Source organism: Mastigoproctus giganteus, chromosome 2 (assembly GCF_048544385.1).
Source record: "Mastigoproctus giganteus isolate SK-2022 chromosome 2, ASM4854438v1, whole genome shotgun sequence".
NCBI lineage: Eukaryota > Metazoa > Arthropoda > Arachnida > Uropygi > Thelyphonidae > Mastigoproctus > Mastigoproctus giganteus.
In genome coordinates, this window is record NC_143576.1 from 220,201,909 (window position 1) to 220,224,968 (window position 23,060).

The 23,060-nt window shown below is 36.2% G+C and overlaps 1 protein-coding gene across 2 annotated transcripts in view; it reads right to left on the reverse strand.

Moving 5' to 3' along the window:
- Positions 1 to 319: 319 nt before the first annotated feature.
- LOC150090148 (uncharacterized) overlaps positions 320 to 23,060 on the reverse strand; it is a 101,115-nt gene continuing 78,374 nt past the window's right edge. For both annotated transcript variants that reach the window (XM_090368971.1, XM_090368972.1), the window contains 3 exons: positions 17,658 to 17,762; positions 13,311 to 13,481; positions 320 to 770 (listed from right to left, as the gene is read on the reverse strand). In XM_090368971.1, the coding sequence (XP_090225097.1) occupies positions 550 to 770; positions 13,311 to 13,481; positions 17,658 to 17,724 (459 nt within the window). In that variant the 5' untranslated portion in view covers positions 17,725 to 17,762 and the 3' untranslated portion in view covers positions 320 to 549. The remainder of the gene's footprint in view (positions 771 to 13,310; positions 13,482 to 17,657; positions 17,763 to 23,060) is intronic.

Below are 23,060 nucleotides of genomic sequence, written 5' to 3' on the forward strand. Positions count from 1 at the left end.
TGACCAATTTAAAATAGCAGAAATTTCTGTTTCCAGTGATATTAAAGCAAGGCCTTTCAATAGCAAAGGAGTTGGTAATTTAGATGAAAGACATGTTTATTATATATATCTGCTTAATGAAGTACCAAAGAATGTGGATATCAGTGACATTAGTATTAAATAGGATGGTTCATCTCATGTACCACAGTGATCATTAATAATGTAATCTGATCCTGGCAGTGAATACAACTGCAAGGGTCAAAGGGCCTTATTTAAAATATTTAAATTTTTTAAATTAATAAAATAGAAATTTTTGTATTTTGGAAGTCTAAAAGCTGGATATGTTAAGTAGTCAGCTAACATCTTCAAAATAGCAAATGAGTTGAATTCATGTAAGAAATCCAGTATATTAAAGAGAATAAAAATAATTCTTGATCGGTACCTTTTCAGTTATGCTTTACACACAATCCTACACACCTAAATCATTAGTTTTGTATAGCTACAAATCCTTCCATTGAGTCTTTGGCACAGCAGTTATTCTTAACTTCTTGGTTGTGGAATAGTGAGTCATTAAATAAATGTACCTCTCCAGACTATTAGGGTTACAAATGCACTTGCCAAGAGAAATAAGAATGGTAGTGAGTTAACCCTCAAGGCTGTGTTACAGCCATCATAGTCACAGGTTAGAATGCATCCTTGGAGGGTATCCTTCTCAAATCTAAACACACCACACTGGTTGTCCATATTTTCCAATGTACATGCACGAATCACAAGCTCCACTCCTGTTTCCACTGCAATAAATATTAAAAATAATATATTCAAAAATATAGGCATTTATATCTACAGCACACACATATACAGTATTTAGAAATGAATTCAGGGATATATGGAAGGAGGATGTCCCTCCCACCCCATCCCCAGTGAAATAATACATTATCTTAAAGAAAACATTATAAATGATACTGTTAGACCACATCCCACTGTTTGTTTTTTGGGGGGGATTTTCTTTCTTTCTTTTTTTTTTTTTTTGACATTGGTTACTTTGGCCATAAAGCATCAGTTCTATGGAATACAACTTGATATGGTTATGATTGTGTGTTACATCTGAACAAGTGATTGCAGGTGGGTTCATAGATTCAATGCTATTTTTGTGGGCTGAAAAAGCCAGAACAGAATCTAAACACATGATATTGGTTGTCGGTGTTTTTCAATGCATGTGCTTGAATCACAAGTTCTACTCCAGTTTCCATTGCAATTCCTTTCTGTTTGCATGGTTAGATGAACTTGACCCTTATTGCTTCATATTCTGTTTCAATATGTTTTTGAAGGCATTTAAGAATTATTTGTACTTTACTTGACTGGAAAATAAATTACAGGTGGAAAGGATGAAGATATTAAAATCTTAATCCTTTCACAACTTTCATAAAACATATCTTTGGCTTATGAAAGTTTTGCATGAAGTGAAGGATTCTGTGCAGAAAGTTTATCGTTACAGGGGCCTCTGTAGCCAAGTGGTCAGGAGTAGGAATGCAATAGCACACACTCTTTGAGTAGACCAGGGTTCAAGCCCCTGACTGCTAAATACAGTTGATCTGCCAACCCACACTGGACCAGCACGACAGATTAAGGTAATTTTCCTCAACATGAATCGTTGAGGAGGCTTCCGTTCTGCAGTGGATTGATAACGGGCTGCAGTTTACCTTTTTTCTTTTTCTTTTTTTTTACAGTTTTAAAGACTCATCATGGTAATATTATACTAATGAATGAATTACAAACATAGGTTTTACATACAGTACTATATTGTTATAAACTGATGAACTGATATACAGGTAGCCATGATATTTACAGCACTTTACAGTAATCAATGAGGATTGTTTGAATGAAAAAATGGACAAAGCATATTGTGAAGTCTTTATCTACCTGTATCAAATTTCTATAGTTGTTAAATCATGTCCCAATGCTTCAGTAGAAAGTCAGTATCCCTTACATAGAATGATAATGATTGCTGCTGAAAGAAGCTATTGCCCTTTGGAAAAAATTCCACAGAGAAAACACCTATCACAACCTCCCTTGCAACATTAGTATTAGTTGAGGCATATGATGCAAGAAAGCAAGCTTATAGAGCATCAGCAAAAAAAAAAAAAAAAAAAAACAGAAAAAAAAACTTCCCATTTCACCCATCTGGTCACTCCAAATGTTTGTCTAGTTCAGCCTTAAATTTATTTAAGCTATCAACTTCAGATGGAAGTCTGTTCCAGCAATCAACTACCCGCTGGCTAAAGACAAACTTCCGCACATCTATTCTACAACTGTCTTTCACCAATTTGAATCTCTGTCCCCTCAGGATTTTAATCTGAGCAAGCAGAAGTATCTCATCAGCATTGAGCCTGCTCAAACCATTCAAGGACTTGTACACCTCAATCAGATCAGTTTGCAGGTGCCTAGTCTCCAGATGCTGTAACTTGCAGAATTTAAGCCTCTGTTGGTAAGAAAACCCCCCTTTGTTCCACCAATCTTTTTGCCCTTCTCTGTATTCATTCTAGCAACTTTACATCCTTCCTAAAATTATGTATGCAGACCTGTATGCAGTACTCAAGGTGTGTTCTGACCATTGCCTTATACAATGGGGGTTCACATCTGGTGAGTATGGGCTTGGCAAACCCAGGGTTCTGAGCTGGATATCATCATTCTTCTCTTTCTTGCTTTCTTGATGATTCCCTTTTACTTCTCTCTCTCTCTCTCTCTCTCTCTCTCTCTCTCTCTCTCTCTCTCTCTCTCTCTCTGTCTCTCTCAGGGTAACACAAGAATTTTTTTTTTTTTTTTTTGGCTGGTGCAACATAAGCCGCAGGCTTCCTTGCACCATATGGCTAATAATAATAATAATAATAATAATAATAATAATCACCTCCTTGTCTCTGCTAGCAAAATTCCTATATATCATTGACAAAACTCCATGACCTGCTCTGGGAACCCGTCTGCACTGCTCAGAGAACTTCATATCTGACTGCACAATTACCCCCAGGTCTTTTTCATTCTCCACCTCTCTGAGTGTAGTACCCCACAGTTGGTACGTTTCTGTTGGGTTACTGCTACCCATATGCAGTACTTTGCATTTGTCAATATTAAACTTCAGTTGCCACTTCTCAGCCCATCTGTCCAACTTTTCTAGATCCTGTTGCAGTAGCATACTGTCATGACTGTTATTAACAACCCTGCCAACCTTTATATCATCTGCAAACTTTGACATTAAGCTTGATATACTTTCTTCAATATCATTCATAAATATACAAAATAACCATGGGCCCAACACTGAACCCTGAGGGATACCACTAATAACATTAGTCCACAAAGAGCAGTGTCCATTTATTACCGCTCTCTGCTGTCTCCCACTCAACCATCCCTTTATTCGTTGCAGCAACTTGCCCTTAATACCATACCACTCCAATTTGTACAGCAGTCTTCCATGTACAACAGTATCAAAAGCTTTCCTGAAATCCAAGTCTCATATATTAAGTGAGATATTGTAGAGATATAGGCCATCCATTGCATTGTTTGCTCAAAAATACAGTGCTTTATCTATTCTTCCTAGGAGTGCAACCCCACAATTGACTGATGCCACATCATTCCAATTTGACTCATACACAACCCAACTTGGCAGTGTTCAAATTGGAACACTGCCACTTTGGGTTGTGTGTGTGGTTCATAATGCATATGACACATGAAAACCATTGCTATAGACCACTTTTAGTGACTATATTTCCTTGTTGTATAGCTGGTCAATATGTGACCTTGTGCAATGGTGCAACAATCACTTGGTCCACACTGGAAATATAAAGGTTATCCATTGGATTTAATTTGAGCACCCATTTTTATAAGCAATCAAAGCCATTTCCAATTGTGACAATATTCATGTGAGCAGTCAAAATTTACTGTGCCATGATGGTGTAACAACAGTAAAACATAATATGTATGACATGAAATAACCCAGCACATAGTTTAAAATGTAAATAGGTAAAGAGCCAGCTTAAAATGTAAATAGGTCCTTGGGGACCTCCCCTGAGTTCAAGGGTGCTCTCATAATTATGGCTATGCCATAATTAAAAGAGCCAGCTTAAAATGTAAATAGGTAAAGAGACAGAAGGATAACATTTTTATTATGGTATTTCCAAACACAAAAAAAGTTATTAATCTTCTCTCTCTCTCAGGGTAATTCATAAAATTTTTTTTTTTTTGGCTGGTGCAGCATAAGCCTCAGGCTTCCTTGCACCATATAGCTAATAATAATAATAATAATATACTTCAACTCATTCATAATTGAGTATTATAAATGAGTTGAAAGTTGAAAAGGCTATTTGGGAAGGCCAAAATTTAGAAAATCTTTTGACAAGGAATAGAATGAATTGGTTACATTTTAAACCTTGTAAAGGAAAGTGATGCAAGTCAAAAATGGCTTTTATTACTACGGTAATAATGCAAAAAGATATGTTTGAAGTTTTTATCTCAAAAATAGTCACAGGTGTAACTGCAATACTCTCTACTGTAAAGCACTATGTCACTTTTCTTCTAAGCTTGCAGGACTGGCAATAAATCTAGACAGAATTCTCATTTTAGACTTCTGTCACTTTTCTTGAAATGGTGAAATTTATTAACCTAACTGCTTTCTTTTGAACACAGTTGAGCATTTTTAGAGAATATTCAGGGATATGGCAATTTCCCATGTTTTATAGACTGGCTGAAGATAAGTTAAATCAGTAGAAATGGATTTACAGAAAAAAAAATTGAAATTAATAATTATATCAGGGAGAAAAACAATGGGTAGCTGAAGGCATCTACTTTCTATTCCGTACTAATTCTGTGGGGAAAAAAAGGCCTAATGGGTAATCTTGAACCATCTGTTGTATTTCTTAATGCAAAAATTCCTTGTAAGATAGAGCAATAGCTTCAGTTTTATATGTAGCTAGAAAATGCATCAATTTCATCAATGTAGGTCACCATGCCTTGCTATTACACCTGCATTTCAAATAAAAAGCACATCCTAAGGGAAAAGAATGTTTCTATTTATTTTAAATACGTTATTATCCATATGGAACCTACTGATGCCTCTTCAATGAGTTGGTTGGTTCAGTATACTTTACTTACTTTGTTACTTTATCCGTACTGCCCCAGTACGGATAAAGTAACAAAGTAAGTAAAGTATACGTACTGCCTCAGTTAGGGGTCAGCGACATGGATGGAGCAGTTCCACTTAGTATGGTTGGCAAAGTCTTTTGGAGTGAGTCCTAATTTCTGCATATCTTGCTGCACTCTGCTCACCATTACCATCTTCAGCCTGGGACTTAGCAACTTAGCACCTGCCTGGTAATGTGGGTATATTCGCAGCACTGGACGTGCCTCCACCATCTAAGTCTGTTCTCCTTAATCTTCAGGTCAATGGATTCAGTTTTCATCTCCTGTCTCACATTTTCATTCTGCCTTCTATCTCTCAGGGTTATTCCCAAACTCCATCTTAGCATTCTCATTTCTGCAGCTCGTTCTTCTTTTCTTCTGGCAGCCCAGCACTCCAGCCATATAACATACATGGCCTTACCACCTGTTTGCATTTTACATTTCAGTTTGGTTGGCATCTTCTTGTCTTTTAAAACACCAGACATTTTCCTCCACTTGCCCCATCCCAATTTTATTTGACTTCAGACGTCCTGTTTGCAACTGCCATTACTATCTAACACTGATCCAAGATACTTGTAGTTGTTAGCCCTATTAAGCTGTACGTTGCCAATACTGAGAGAGCCATCTTGGTTGTGAAAGCATTCCATGTATTCTCTCTTGTTCCTGTTGACTTTTAGACCTTCCTGCTATAGAACTGTTACCTATCTCTAGCTTCTCCTGTACTCTCTCTTGAGATTTGCCATCAGCGTGATGTCATCTGCAAAGAGCAAGCTGTCTGGGCCATTACGCTGAATGTCTCTGGCAAGTGTGTTCATTATGATGAACAGAAATGGGCTAAGGGCAGAGCCCTGGTGTAGGCCAACATTGATAGTGAAGGCATGACTAACTATAGTTGCACTATGTACTCTAGTTCTACTATCCTGGTACATATCCTGGATAAGCTTGACAAAGTCTCAGCCTGAGACCTATGTCAAGTTTATCCTGGGGTCACCTGTCCTACTATATCATCTTGGAGAAACTGCAAAAAACAACTGTTAACAATGCAATTACTGTTGGTCCAGAGCCATACGGTAGCAGTACTCCCACAACTTATTTTTATGGCCTCTAAAATATTTGGGACAGGGCTCCAGCCTACCTAAAATTGGCATTGGTATACTCCCATAATGACATATTTTACACTATAAATACACTGAGTGGCCATTTTATTAGTTACACCAACTTAGTAATAAATTTACCTCCTCCTGCACTGCAGTATAGCCACAGTTGCTGATGCACCAACAATAACCTCCTCCACCCAGTTCTCAAAGTAGTATGGAACTCTTGGCATGTACTCAACAAGATGTCGAAAGCATACCAAGGAACGCTGGCCCATTTGGCTTCCCACAGTTTTACAAATTGGATGGCTGTGGATCTCTACTCCAAAGAACTCATTCCATCTCATCCCACAAGTGCTCAATTGCATTGAGTCTAGTTGATAGGGTAGTCCATTGCAGTAGACTGAATTCTCTCTCTCTCTCTCTCTCTCTCTCATACTCCTGGAAACAGTTCTCCACATTCTGGCCTTATGACATGGTCTATCAAGGCCTCTGTTACTGAGTGGCCAAGCACACAGGTATGAAAGTTCACGCACTTTGAGTTACCGTGATTCAAGCTCCGTGACTACTACGGTATGATGTTATTTTCCTTCTATCTTGTGATCTCTTCTGACCTTATGTGGCTGTCCCAGAGTATACAGAAATATAGACAGAAAATTCATTTATTTATTTTTTATTATCTTGTTAGAAGAACCCATTCGCAGATGAATAGATGGCAGTCTGGAATGGATGCTACTGGTCAGAAACAATTTCCAAATACCGTGTGACATCGAAATATTGCTCCACTGATATAAGGGGCCTAGTGTTCACTACGAAAACACTCTCTACACCATTACGCTGCTACCACCGGCCTGCCTTGTTGACATCAAGCAGGATGGGTCCGTGGACTCGTGCTGTTTTCGTCATACTCTAGCCCTCCCATTTGCGTGAGACAGCAGGAAGCAGGATTCGTCAGATCAGGCAATGTTTTTAGAATCCTCCATTATGCAGGCCCTCGTGGGTACCACAGTTGGTAAAATCGCTGTCCTCCCGAATAGATAGAAAAGGCCTGAGTTCGAGTCCCGTAGATGACGTGAGAAATTTTTATGCGGCTTTTTCACAATGTGGCTGAGTTAGTCGGTTGAGGGTAGCATGGTTTTTCTCTCGGAAACTCGGGTTTTTCATCCAGCAAACAGAAAATCGACCTCAGAACACGCACTTTACAGACAATATACACGCAGCGATATGGCCTTAGTAGCCGATGCTCCTAAAATCCTACAACAACAACAACAACAACCGTTTTGCAGTACAGTATTGGTGTTCTTAAGCCGTTCCTAAGCTATAACCGTAACTCCTTATTTTTTGCGGACAGGAGTGGAACCAGATTCGGTCGTCGGCTGCGATACCCCATCCGTGAAGAAGTATAAAGAGTTGTCTGTTCTGAAATGCTTCTTCTACTGTTTTGGGTTATTATTTGACTGACTACAGCTGTTCCATTACTATGAACAAGACTTATCAGCGTCCGTTAGCTTTTCACATTAACGAGTTGTTTCAGACTGCAGGATTATTATTATTATTATTATTATTATTAGCCATATGGTGCAAGGAAGCCTGAGGCTTATACTGCACCAGCCAAAAAAAAAATTCCCAAGTTACCCTGAGAGTGAGAGTCAGAAATAGAGGTATCACCAAAAAAGAGAAGAATGATGATATCCAGCTCAGGACTCTGGGTTTGCCAAGCCCATACTCACCAGATGTGAGCCCCTGATGGCTAGATATTATTTTATTATTTTTTCCACATCTCGATAAACCCAAGACATTTGTGCGTGAAAGCTCTAACAGGATTGTTGAGCTGGATATCATCATTCTTTTCTCTCTCTCTCTCTCTCTCTCTCTCTCTCTCTCTCAGGGTACCACATTATATTTATATTTTTATTTTTTATTTTTATTTTTTGGCTGGTGCAGCATAAGTCTCAGGCTTTCTTGCACCATATGGCTAATAATAATAATAATGTCAGGCTGTCACTGAAGGAGCACTCCATTTCATAGAAAAGGTGGGAGCACCTAATCACGTGGTCACTCAGTGTAAATGTACATCATTTTCAATTGTTTTAATAAACGAAAAACTATACAGCTTGTGAAATAAATTAACAAATTGGAGAATGTTTTATTATTATTATCTGTATCAGTGCCCAGCAGGATTTCAACTGCCATTAATAAATGCTGGGGTCTTAATACCGAAGACAGAACAAACTCCATTAACCACAGGTCGCCTTGAAAAGCACGACTGTTAAATAAATAACATCACCAAAAGGCTATTAATTGTTTTAAAAGGAGGCATCACTATGACAGCCCGTTTAAGAACTTTCTGGATTATGATCAGATAGGAGGCGGTTCTTAAAACGCATGGCAACTCACATAGAACTGTTTCATTATTCACAAGTCGTCAGAGATTCACTAACTGAAACCACAGGCTACCTGTGCACTTTATATGAATAATTCTTTATTTATTGATAAATTCAAGCAAAACTGACTTCAATTCAGAGACAAATGCTACTTATTATATTGGGAGCTTGCAAGACAGAGCACAAAATACTAGCATATATCCTTCGGATAACAATAAATATCAATCTAGATCCAATTAACGGTTTAGATCGAAACTGCTCAATATTTCGAAGGCGCTAGTCAAACAGATACCGTCACTAAATTCTTTATTACTGAAGTAACATTTGCAACTAAAAAATATGGAAGGTGACGAAAATTGGTCACGTGTTATTTATCATTTGCCCTTTATATGATGATTTATATTAAAGGAGGCGACAAAGGAATTAAGCAAACCCTTAGCCATAATTATGGAAGCACCCTTGGACTCAGGGGAGGTTCCCAAGGACTGGAGATGTGCAAATGTATCCCCAATTCACGTAGGGGGATCGAAGGGTGACACGAGTAATTACAGACCAGTTAGTTTAACTTCTGTTCCGGGTAAAATAATGGAGTCACTGGTTAAAGATACACTGCAGGATCTTTTAGACAAGACTGCAGCAATAATTCAGACATAGCATGGGTTTGTTAAGGGAAAGTCTTGTCTGACAAATTTGATAGGATATTATGATGTAGTTACAAAGGAACTGGATGCAAAAAATAATTTTGATATCATATACTTGGATTTCAGGAGAGCTTTTGACACTGTTGCGCATGGAAGACTACTGTACAAATTGGAGCAGAATGGTATTAAGGGTAAGTTGCTACAATGGATAAAAGGATGGTTAAGTGCTAGAAGACAGAGGGTGGAAATCAATGGGTGCTGCTCTTCATGGACTAATGTTATTAGTGGAGTCCCACAGGGTTCGGTGTTGGGTCCACTGTTATTTTGTATATTTATCAATGATATTGATGAAGGTATATCAGGCTTAGTATCGAAGTTTGCAGATAATACAAAGGTTGGCAGGGTTGTTAATGACAGTAATGGCAGTGTGTTACTGCAACAGGATCTAGAAAATTTGGGCAGATGGGCTGAGAAGTGGCAACTGAAGTTTAACATTGAAAAATGCAAAGTACTGCATATGGGTAGAAGTAACCCTAGAGAAACGTACCAACTGTGTGGTACTACACTTAAGGTGCTAGAAAATGAAAAAGACCTGGGAGTAATTGTGCAGTCAGATATGAAGTTTTCTGAACAATGCAGCCAGGCTGCAAGAGCAAGTCATGGGGTGTTGTCAATGATATACAGGAATTTTGCTAGTAGGGAAAAGGAGGTGATTGTCCCTCTGTATAAGGCAATGGTCAGGCCACGCCTTGAGTACTGCGTACAGGTCTGGAGGCCTCATTTTAGGAAGGATGTAGATTTGCTTGTGCGTATACAGAGATGGGCAACAAGATTGGTGAGGGGAATGAAGGGTTCCTCTTACCAAGAGAGGCTTAAGTTCTGCAAATTGCAGCGGCTGGAGACTAGGCAACTACGAGGTGATCTGATTGAGGTGTATAAGGCTGTGAATGGGTTGAGCACGATGAATTCTGATGGGATTCTTCCACTTGTTCAGATTACGAACCTAAGGCGGCATAAATTCAAATTGAGGAAAGACAACTGTAGAATAGATGTGTGGAAATTTGCCATCTGTCGTTGTGGAAGTTGATAGGTTAAATAAATTTAAGGAAGAATTAGACAAACATTTAGAGGGAATGGTTGTGTGAATTTTTTTTTTGGCTGATGCTACGTAAGCTCATATGCTTGCTTTCTTGCATCACATGACACCATTACTATTTTAGGTTTACACTAATAACACACGTTATTACTCTTACTTAAGGAGAAGAAACGCATTTTGTTGCTGATTCTGCAAATTTTTAATGATTTCAAAACTTTAAAAGTACAGGTTTTCTCGAGGAGAGACCACATTCTCGTAAAACTGCAACCAATTATAGTTAAACTGCAACATCGCCAAATCATAACAAATTACAGTGGAATATAAAATATATTAATTTTTCCTTGCTTTGAAGAATCTTATACTTTATTCTTAGACTGAACTTCACAACATTATCTAATGGTTTACTGTACCCTTTGAGGATCTCGATCTTTCTATTATGACATCTTTTTACAGCTTGGACTACGACACCCTTCGTACTAAATTAAAAAAACTGAAAACTTTCTTCTGATGACTCTTCCAATAACTTGTGGCCCTTGAAATCATCGATGTTGTGTTCAATTATTGTTTCGATTTCTACAGACTTCATCAGAAAGAATTTTTGCAATACGAACCTTGTAGATAACTTCTTTTGCATTGGACTAAACATCATGCAAAATGGTTTATCAAGAAGATCACCTTCTGTGCAGACTTTTAATAATAGATTTGACAGTCTAATTAACTCATTTATAGACTGACTTCAAAGGTATCAACTACTGATAATTTTAGGATCCCCTCCATCTGAATTCCATCCATTTTTGGATGGACACACATCTAAGGGTTCACTGATGATTTTATATCCTTTTGCGTGCTTTCCTCTTTCTCGCTAAATTTCTGATACCATTGGTTAGGCTGTTATGGTACTGGATTGCTGGCGCCCATAATACTTGCAGTATTCCCTGTTGATGCAAAATTTAGCTCACTAAGGATAGTATGTGGCCCGCCTCCTCGAGGTGTGGACCGGTACTGGGAAGGGTCTCAGGCGTAGATAGCAAAGTTTTCTTCCCCCCCATCCAGAAAGTGGGGTTTTTTCGTACAGCAAATCAGGCAAATCGACCAGAGAACACACACGCAATCGCTGCTTCCTGGTAGCACGCACACACACACACACACACACACACACACACACACACACACACACACACACACACACACACACACACACACACACACATTCGTGGCCATTTTACAGTTCTGAACTATCATAGTGTACTAGAGTTGAACAGACGTTCAGGAGCCACCCTCCATAAGAAGCAACACATGTTCACCTGATCAGAGCTATCGTAGTGGTGTCTCATATTTTAAACAAATAACAGAATAGCAATAAAAATAATCCTGTTGAACATAAAACATACAGATGGACAAGATAATGTTTAAGCCTTGGTTTCTTTCTTATCCTTACTTCCTTGGCATGATGATGACATAAACTGTCATTAAATGCCTTGATCACCACTTATAAGTATAGGTTTTGCTCTGTCCCTATCAGTAAACAAAATAAATAAATAAACCAAATTAAATATAATGCAACCAAACACAAGGTAATATGGTATATTAAAATGGGACATCAATTCATTGGGCACTTAATTTGAATAATGTGATATACTGTGACATCGAATAACGTGATATCAATATGGAATATTGTAATGCGATGAATTCCTATATGCATTACAACATGCAAACTGCAATCGGTATCTTCCCGTTAAACTGCGATCTTCGGACTGTACTTTTTCCATTTTGCCTTTTTGACTTGACTTTTTAACACACTGAATATAGACGGACACTTGCCATTCTCCAAAACTCATCACCAAAACGGTGAATTACGATCGGTTTAATGAATTAACCATCTTGTTTTCCATTTTCACTTTAAGAAAATTTAGCTTTGACGTTTCATATACTTATAATATAATTAAATTATCGTAATCCCAATATTATGAAACTTTTATACCATCAAACAGACATATTTGGTCGAAAACGGTATGAAGAATTGTCTGTAACTGTTTAGTTTCTGCAATTCTGAAGTTCCCTTGTACCCATACAAAGCGAGCTACTCTGTGCTGTTAGTCTGTTTGGCAGTGTAGCTACCCTTACGTTTTTGACTACAATCTAAACTTCGAAGACTGTAATAGAAGCGGCAGGGGAGCTTACACGAATTGTATTACAAAAGAAAAGGTACTTAAATCAACCATATTGAATATAAAAGAAATAGCGAATATTTCTCAGTCCGACTTGATTACAACTGATTTTTTTAACAGACTCCCGCTTTAACTGTTTTTATTGTTCAAGTGGTAAATCAGTGGGCATATGGGAGAGATATGTCCAAATATCTAGGGCCTCAGCCGTTCACCATCCGCTTCTGATCTGTGCTCGAATACTAGTTTCACGTAGTAGGCAAATTGTTTTCTGAAAATTAAAAGCTTCAAGTAACAGAGCTGTACAACTTATTAAAGCGGAATTTTCCGGAAAATAATGATCAGTTTGTTTCAACAAACTAGTACAAGTGAATACTGAAAGAATTGACCGATTGCAGTATTTAACATTGCAGAGTTTTGAAGCCAGTATCATTCAGTAACAGGAAAAAAGCTGGAAAAATAAGCTGAGAAATATAAATTTTGGAGCAGGAAATATATCCTCATATGTCCTTGTTTAAAAATCAGAAAAGTGAATGAAATATTAATGTTGAACATTTTTTAAATCAGTTTTTTCGACATGGTTCGCATTATGAGTATTCGATTTTGTTCAGTATTGTATATCACTCTTTTCTAATAACAGTTTAACTAACTTTGTTTTTAACTCCAGATTACCAGCCCTTCGAAGCTGATTAAGTGGCAGCCCAGTATGTTATAAAATGTACGATGCATTACGAGCAGTATCATATATTATTCATTCTAATTTAACGATTTCTGATATGTCTTACCTGTTATTCCAATGACCTTAATACAAAAGTTGGCTGGAAACTGTCCAATATGTCCTTCTTTGGGCACCATGCAGCCCTCAGTGTAGGTGCTCATGGCAGGATTAAAAGCATCCTGACAATTAATATCTGTGCCATTTCTTGAACTACAGGTATAACAGTTAATGGAAACACCTGTGAAAAAAAGAAAATATGTACGTATACACATTTAGGAATATTGAGCATTTTGGATTAAAGCATGCGTTTTAAAATTTGTCAGCACTGATGATTTTCTGACCGGAAAATTTTCAAAATGCGAACACGATATATTTTTCTTACAAAACTACATTTAAAATAAAAAAGAACTCGTGTACTCCAGAAAAAAAAAGCTTCTCTGGCTCGAATCACCCGTTCTATCTTTTTTTGTAATAGCATAAATTAGTTCAACCCATAGTTTTAAAACATACAAAATTTTAAGCATTTTTAAAAATATTATTTTAGTATAAATTTTTTTTTTTCAAAATGTGTATTATCAATTTTTTAAATACTAATATATTATTATTCAAACTTAACAATTCTTTAAAATATTAACATGTTATTATACTAATTTAAACAAATTGTTCAGATATAAAATGACGAAATCAGCCCACATTTCACGAATGCGGAACGAACCCACTCTACATACTGATCACATGTATGATGAAATCGTATCGAACTGTGTTGTTCCCAAAAATATAAACCTTTCATTCGAGAACGAAACTTTCATAACATTTCAGAGATCACGAAAAATCGCAGAATGTACTGAAGGTAGTCACTAAACTACTTGGGAATGCTTCCAATAGCGGTAAAATCACACTGAATCGCTATATCAAGTCTCAATGAAACTACTTTGGAGGAGATAACATGGCAATACCCAGTAAGTTAGGGTATTTCTTTTTTTAAATATAATCCAGTAACTTTAGTGACATTTTGATCCAATTTGTAAAGTTTCCTGCTGACAGAATTACCATTGGATTTTTTTTAAGTTTAGAGCACACCCTAAATGTACTTTGTGCGTAAACTGTCTATGTTCTCTGGTAGATTTTCTTGTTTTGCTGGAATTAAAAATCAGTATTTCCAGGAGGATAAAGTCTTGCTACCCTGGCCAGCAGAGATGCGGGAGAAGAAACCAAAGTTTATCCTCCTTTTCAGATTTGACTCAGAACTTCGGGTTTAAGCATGCCACGTTTTCAGGCTCCAGATTTTATGGTAAAGTTTGCGAGTTGTAGAATGGTAGAGAAAAAAATAAAATTTACATTCATTTTCAAGCAAATGTGATAATAATACGTATGTTAATATGTTTTTTAAGAGTGTATATAACTTACGAAAATCTATATAATATTTGTATTATGTACCACAGAGTTTTAACCAGAGAGGCAAAAGCCTTTTCCACTACATGAACTACTTAAAAATAAACGGTGACGAGATAGACACATCCAATTTTTTTTTACAAATGTGCCTCTATTTAAAATTAAATACACTAGTTGTAGAATTATAATTTTTTATTATAAAAGTAGATTAGGTAAACAAGTAAGCACTTAAAAACTTGAACAGAACTGAACTTAAATCTGGGAAGTAATGAGATTTATAGCACTGTCGATCTCCAAAAATTACATAATATATTTTTATTTCGATGCAATGCGATAGAAAATTTTTTCGACCCCTGTTTTAAACTATGACATTGATAAACTGAAATTATAAATCTACACACGTAAATAGCTATCTTGGAAGTCCTTTTAGTACTTTTTCTCCTAATAAATAACATTTGTTATGTCACGTTAGGGCCACCCAAGAAAGAACTCAGATAACCATGTGTAACATATCCACAAATTCCGTGTTCTCTGACTGGTCGATTTGCTTGTTTTGTTGAACGAAAACCAGTTTCTTTCCGAGGGGGGGAACCATGCTGTCCACACCTGAGACTGACTAGCTCAGCCATGTGGTGAAAAAAGGCCATAAAAGTTCCTTGCGTCATCGACGGGATTCGAACCAGAGTCTTTTCCAGCCGGTGTGTCAAGGACGATGATTATAATCACTGTGCTACCGCGCGGTAAAAATTAATTTTTAGTCAGAAAATAATTTTAAAAATTATTATTTTATGTGAAACGCTTCCAAGATTGCCATCATTACTTATCGTCCCCATACATCACCCATTAGAAATTTTGAAAAGATAACAACCGTGCTCTCTCGAGACCGACTAAGTCGGCCACAGTGAGAGAAAGTTCTTCGCGTCATTGAAGGAATCCGAACCCAGGTCTTTTCCATACGGTGTAGAAGGGCAGTGATTACTGCAATACCTCGCGAGGTCTTATTACCTTCCTCGTAGCTGCTTAATTAGCGAGTTATAACATGATTAGGATAAGTTGTGCTTACCATCAGCCGTGCGTCATTCTAGTTTGTCACTATCTGTTAATTCTGGAGTCAAAACTATTGGAGAAGCAGCTGAGACCAGTGGCGTAGCCAGGGCAGGGTCAGCAGGTGCATTGCATCCCCTGACGCCAAAGTCATTACGGTAGGTTAGCATTAGGCAATTGCTCCAATTGCCTAATGCTAACCTACCTGCTGACAAAAAATCCTGACTACGTTATTGGCTGAGGCTTATGAATCGATATTAGCGAATTGTGAATGAGACTGTTGTGAATGATTTATGAGAATTATTTGTGAATGAGACTGTTCAAAGTTCTGCAAATAACGTCTTTGCAATAACTTTCACTTGTCAAAGTGCTCTTTACTGATAATGTGCAATAAGCACCATCCCTATATTTGTGATAAAGTTTATTAAATTCTGGGGATTCTCCTTAACAATACCAACCGCCAGTTGTATAGGCAAGATAAGGTATTGACGTCCACGACTTTTTTTTAGTATGGCTGCTTACAGATTTTTTTGCATTTGTGATCACATGTATTCGTGTCGAACAGTATCTTAATTCCACTGTTCCAAAACAGAATACCGTTTTTAAAATACTGCTCGACTCTACAGTCAACACATTTTCCATGTTAGGGGTTATATATTTTCCCTCGGAAACCAAAATATAAATTCTTACACTCTTTGAAAATAGGACTAGTGTGTAAATTTGGTCGATGTGTTTTCTTCATTTTAGGATACCAAGCACTTAAATAAAAGAAATCATGAACCAAAAGAAAAGTTCCGATTATCAGCCTGCACTTTTCTCCCCCAGGAACTGATTTGGATATTCTTAAGTACTCAATTCGACTTGAAATTTCAAACAGTTCGCAAATTCTAGTTTAAATTTATATTTCAAATATTTAAAAGCATACTTTTGTAGGGCAAACAACAACGTGTTCCATTTGACCGACGATTCAAGCTTTTGTATTTCCCTTCGGTATTCAAATCCCTAAGTTTTCAATAAACTTTCTTGTGCGTATCTAGTGACAAAACATCATAGTAAGAGGTTGCACTTACTGTGATGTTCATATTCATTATAAATATAAAATAAACGATTTTTATCACTTCCTTAGTACATGAACTTTTGAGCACTGTTAAACTTAGCAGTCCTTGTGTCATTAAACAACATATCAACCAACCAACACTGTTAAAATTTGGATGGTGCTAGTCGAATTAACAAGTTCGTCCAATTCCAAATGGAAGAAACCAAAAGAATAAATTAAGAAAAGGGCAAAAAAGATAAGGAACTTTGAATGAAGCAGAAGGTATACGAGTAAAGTACTTAAACCGCATCATAAGCCTTCTCACGCGTGTTCTAGAAAAACTCGCATCATCATTCATTCGCAAAACAAGTCTTAAAAGTTTAATGCTTGCAATTCCCGCTTTCATTTCTTTAATTTTCTCTCATTATGTACAGGACTATTAAAGAAGTTTAAGCCAATCGTTTCAGACACGCTAATCTCACCTGATAAAGCAAGGCTATAAAAATATTTCACTTTAATTAAGGTTTAGAACACGGTGAAATATTGAAATGATCGAGACAACCCCTCTTCATAATTGGTAGACTGAGGAACGTTAGCTTTATCACGAGTCTTAATTGGTCTGTTTGTTTCCATGCCTACCATTACCATCCAGACTTATCACCCATAACATCTGTACGCTAACGCTTCGGTGGATTCCAGATGTAAAGTACTCTTGAGCTCTCTCTAATTCCATTTCCTTGTCTCGGGAAATTTTCCTTGCTACTTCATGACAGATTGGCCTCGTAAATTGTCGACCATGAGTCAGCGAATGAATTACACTCTCTAACAAAACATGATAATGACCGGCCTCTATAAACTAGAAATAATGGTACGCCACGTGCGAATATCGGATTAACGTCATTACCCTGCCGGTATTTTCAACCTCCCGTCGGAAATGCCTACCTTGTTTGACGTGTAGCATCAGCAGGCACAAAAGCACACAGAATCCTAAGGTGATTGATGACTCCATATTCGGATCGCAGCGCTACTGGTCTTCAAATAATCAACCTGAGAATTAAAAAAGAAAGTGAGATTAGCTATATAAATAATATACAGATATATTTTTCATATATAAGAAGACGATACGAGTATTAATGATATGATTAGCTTATCGATTATTTGAAAGCGCATGCATAAACTTTTATTGACTATAGATGACGTCATTTATTGGCAGCGTGATATGCATATCCATTTTATCCGTTGTATGACTCTGTCGGGAGGCATGCATAAAACAGGTCTTGTGACCGATAAAAGTTTTATACACACTAAACTTCAGGTAAGTGATGTCAGTTATCTTATCTGCAACCTTAACGGCAGATTAAGAATTTATATGCAGCGCCAAAAACTGTTAATTTCGAAATGTAATATTAAAGAACTTTTTTTGATAAAAATTTATTTTTATACAATATTTGATATTGTTTAAGAGCTTACCGGGTTATCCAAGTTTAGAAAAATATCATTGTCAAAATATCAATCACATTCATATACCAGCTTGCCCCCACCTAAAATATGTGAAGCTAGGGGCGACCTGTTCCCCACTTCTCTGTATTCTCTAGTTTACCTGTTTTGTTGGACGAAAAACCCAAATTTCTGGGTGAGAAACCGTGCTATTCTCGCCTGAGACCGACTACCGAAATAGCATCATGGAAGGTTCCAACCAATGATATTGGTTGGCAATCTTTGCAGATACATCATCATACTGTACAAGTTCTTATTTAATAAGAGTCATCACTGCCGTTTCCGTTATATGATACTTTTTATTAAAAACAAGATTTGCATTCTTTACGTTAATTGTCAGCAATGACATTCTAGTTTATTCATAATTTTAGCATTTACTAATGCATATTTATTTGGGCACCTTTCTTTTTCTAAGTGGTGTTTATATGTAATTATAACATATTGGTTTTGAAAAAAAAATATAACGGGTAACGGGTCCGCTCACTAGATTTAATCTTTGGAAGAAAGTAACTTGATTTTAGTTGAAATAAAATGACTGGGAAATCTCTGATCCTCAATTTGTTTATGTAAACAATTATTCATTCTATTTATTTAAAAAAAAAATTTTTTCCGTTTTTAATGCTTTTAATTTTTTTTAGTTTTAATTTTCCGATTTTTTTCAATTTTTCAGTTTTTTTAAATATTTTGATTTTCGTTTATTTTTTTATTTTTTATTTATTTTTAATTATTTTTTTATTTTTCATTTTTTAATAATTTATTTCACGATTTTTGTTTATCATAAGAGTTTTGTGATGAAATTTTTCGTTTTTCATGAGTGTTGAAATGGTTAGATCTTGAATTAAACACATCCATTTTCGAAATTGTAAAAAAATCGTGATTTTGTACACTGCCACCAGAGGTTCACAATAAAATGTTTTACTACGAGATCTTTATTATTCGTAATGCGCGATTAAGACGAAGAAAATTATTCTCCTTTTCCATTCTCCACATCACCAGCGTGTCATTTGCGTGGGACGTAAGGCATAATCTTCACGAAGTTATCTTCGGTAAGTAAAAATAAGAACACTGACATGAAATTCTCTTTGCATGATTCGAAACACGTTTCAAGAGGAGCCCGATAAAAACGAAAGCAATTTTGGCAAGCTAACATTAAACTTTTAAGTACATAACGACTGCTTTGAGATATCCTTTAAGACACATCTGTACACTTATTTAAGAAATACATTTCGGAAGAGGGCCCCGCTAAGTATTTCCTTCTCAATCTTTAATTCCCTTAATGTGGAGATGGGGAATCAAAGACTGCAATTTACACTAATAGCAAAATAGCCAAACTCCCCACGCACCAACTGCGCAAACATCAATAACCTTAGACCATTCTGCCATCAAACACAACTAGATTATTTATAAGATTTCTTGTAATAAGATTTTAGACATTTAAAAATGGCTAAAAGTAAGTTATTTATGCAAAACATATTCAGAAGCTGCTTGTATTTTTTCACAATATTTTTGATTTAGTAACGTCCATTAATAAATGTTTTGTAAGATTTAAGAAATTGGCTTCGTAATTGTGGCAGACGTTACGAAACTGAAGGAGCTTATAATCTGGACTTTTTGTGTAGTAATTAAGAAGTTATTTATGCAAAACATACTCAGAAGTTGCTTGTATTTTTTCACAATATTTTTGATTTGGCAACGTCCATTATTAAATGTTTTGTAAGTTTAAGAAATTGGCTTCGTAATTGTGGCAGACGTTACGAAACTGAAGAAGCTTATAATCTCGACCTTTATTTAATAATAATAAATAAGGCTATTATGCAAAGTTATTCATGCAAAACATATTCAAAAGTTACTTGTATTCGCAATATTTTTTATTTGGTAACGTCCATTAATAAATGTTAACTTTATGTTTAATAATTATAAATGAGGTTGTTGCGTGCATATTTAATATTCGTATTTGCATGTATTAGATTTGAACATCTGGTGAGTATGGGCTTGGTACACCCAGGGTACTGAGCTGGATATCATCATTCTTCTCTTTTTTGGTGATTCCCTTCTACTTCTCTCTCTCTCTCTCTCGGGGTAATTCAGAAATTTTTTTTTTTGGTTGGTGCAGCATAAGCCTCAGGCTTCCTTGCACCATACGGCTAATAATAATAATAATAATAATAATAATAATAATAATAATAATTATTTCATTAGATTTGATCTAAAATGTTGCATTTAATATCCACGTAGATATACAATAAATATGTGAAGAATGTAAAACATTAAATAGATTTAAACGTATCGAATTGTTATCTCTCGAATATCTGTATGTGTGGTTGCTCGCTACCTACTTGTTTAGACTTTCCCATTTATTCACGCCCTTTTCGCCTTTGAGATTTAATTACTTGACACCGTAGTTACCTCCTAATCATGCTTTAACATTTAGCTCTACTACTTTTGTGGTTGAATGTGCGGTTTTGGCAGTAAAAGAAGAAACCTGAATGACACAGAAACATAACAGGGTTTAATATAACAAGAGAGAGAGAATTTTACATACTTCACTCAAAAGATATGCTAAGTCATTTCGCTAATTAGATATTTCATTAATAAGGTATTTCAAAAATATTCCATTAAACATGTTAATCAAAACAAGTCCAGCAATTATAAGATGAAGCTTTTTAACTTTAAGGTTTTTCATCTTCAGTTCCAGTAGTTAACTTTCAATAGGTTCAGGTTTAGAAATTAGAAAGGAAACATTTTAATGGTACCATGATTACTATCATTTTTGCACTTCATATTCATATCATTTTAATTTACCAGCTCTAGAGATCACACGGAGTCGATCAGTCAGTGGCTCTCCTCGGTTGGCTCGGCACAACAACGGTCAGCTTCTGGCTGCGCTCTTGGGTCCTTCCTTTAGTGTCTTCTTCGTTTCTCCCCGTCCGTCTCCTTTCTCCTTGCAAGGGTCTGCTTTTTATGTCCCAAGCCTGCCCACACTGTTTATACAAAACTTCTTTCTCATTGGCAGGAGCCGATTCTTAAGATGCCTGATGTTTTCCCATGATGAGTCATGGAAAGGCACTGGGTTCAAAGAGGTATCTCACGCCATCTCTCGAATATTCCGGCGACACGTGGAGCCACTCTACCATCTCCCTTTTCCTTAATTTGCATCTTAAAGTGAACGCGTCCATCCGGTGTTTACGAAAATCTACCACTTGACACTGTAAGTGGCTAACTGATATAGCTGTTGTTGGCTAACAACTGTAGGCCTCTTTAACACGTGTTTATTACAGTTATAGCGACTGATCTTTGCCATTTTGTTTGGAAAAATATACGCTTTTATTTGAGGATTTTTACTCTGCCTTGAAAAATATGGTACTTAAAGTAATCATTTGGTACTTAAAGTAATAAATAAATAAATTTTCTGTTTATACTCCGGGACGACCAAACGGTCAGAGGAGTTCACAAGATATACATATTACAAGAAACAGCACCGTATTCAGTAGTCACGGTGCTGATTACAAGAAACAGCACCGTATTCAGTAGTCACGGGCTTGAACCCCGGTCACTCAAGACACGTGTACTTATGCACCCGCGCGCCTGACCACTAGGCTACGGCGGCCTCATAGTAATATTATATCGAAGCTTTTGAGAGGGATCTAGCTAGGACGGGTACAGAAAATTAAGTCGTTGATTTTACTGTAAGCTTGAAACCTAGGAAAGGGCTGGATTCGCGCTATAACAGAATAATAGATGGATTTTTTCCGTCTTGCTTGGCAAATGACAAAATATGAATATAGCTCCAACCAATAACGGAAATTTTCTTCTTTAAAACTACTAATTAGTATTAATAATAGCCATATAGTGCAAGGAAGCCAGAGGCATTAAATGAACTAGATAAAAATAAATAAAAATATTAAAAAAAACAGATAAAATACACAAAAAATATAATAAATAAATAAACAAACTGTGTTGTTTTTTTACTCCCTCAAACTCAATTCCGCTTCAAAGATGAAGTTAAAAGTGTAAATGTGATTGGAAGTGGTGGCAGAGCACCCGACAGGTTCTCAACTATTTTCTTTTTAATTTTTGGATTTTTTTAATTTTTTATTCTGTTTGAACAGAAAATTTCATCTTTTCTTAATGGAATACAATGCATCTTGCAAGCGCACTATAACCTTGCTGTTTTTGCGCCACAAAAATCAAAATCAAATCAAATCAAATCTTGCAGGTAACTTTTTAAGTTTTAAAAAATATTAAAAGTTCTAAAGCAGGCTGTGTGTTTTACACCTTTTATTTTCAAAAAAAAGACAAAACATATAAATTTTGCAAAAAAAAAAAAAAAAAAAAAATTGAAGCAGAATAAAATAGACAAAAAAGAAGCAAAGCATCATTCTCTTAATTACTTCCATTTTCCAGACCGTTAAGTGATATAAGAAATAAAGTCGTATTTCTGCTTTTTATGTATAGAAATATTAAAAAATATATATACGTATATAAAAAAAATTAGGTATATTCGATACTATTAGTTACTTCCATTTTCAAGCTTATTTCAAATTTGGAGCCCTTCAAATCGCCCGATATTTGAAACTACGTATGTTGCTTCTCATAGAGTAGCGGCCATTTTGAGAGAAAACCGGGTCTCGTGTTATTTATTCTAGTGAAACAATAATACATTTTTAAAAAAGAATTACGGTAAGACGTTAGATGTCTATTGACGTAGTTGGTCGTAGCCTTGTGGTCAGCCACGAGGGTACATAAGCACATGTGCTTAGAATGACCGGGGATTCAGGCCCGTGATTGCTAAATACGGTGCTGTTTCTTGTATTCGCCATCTTTTGTGAACTCCTCTGACCGTGTGGT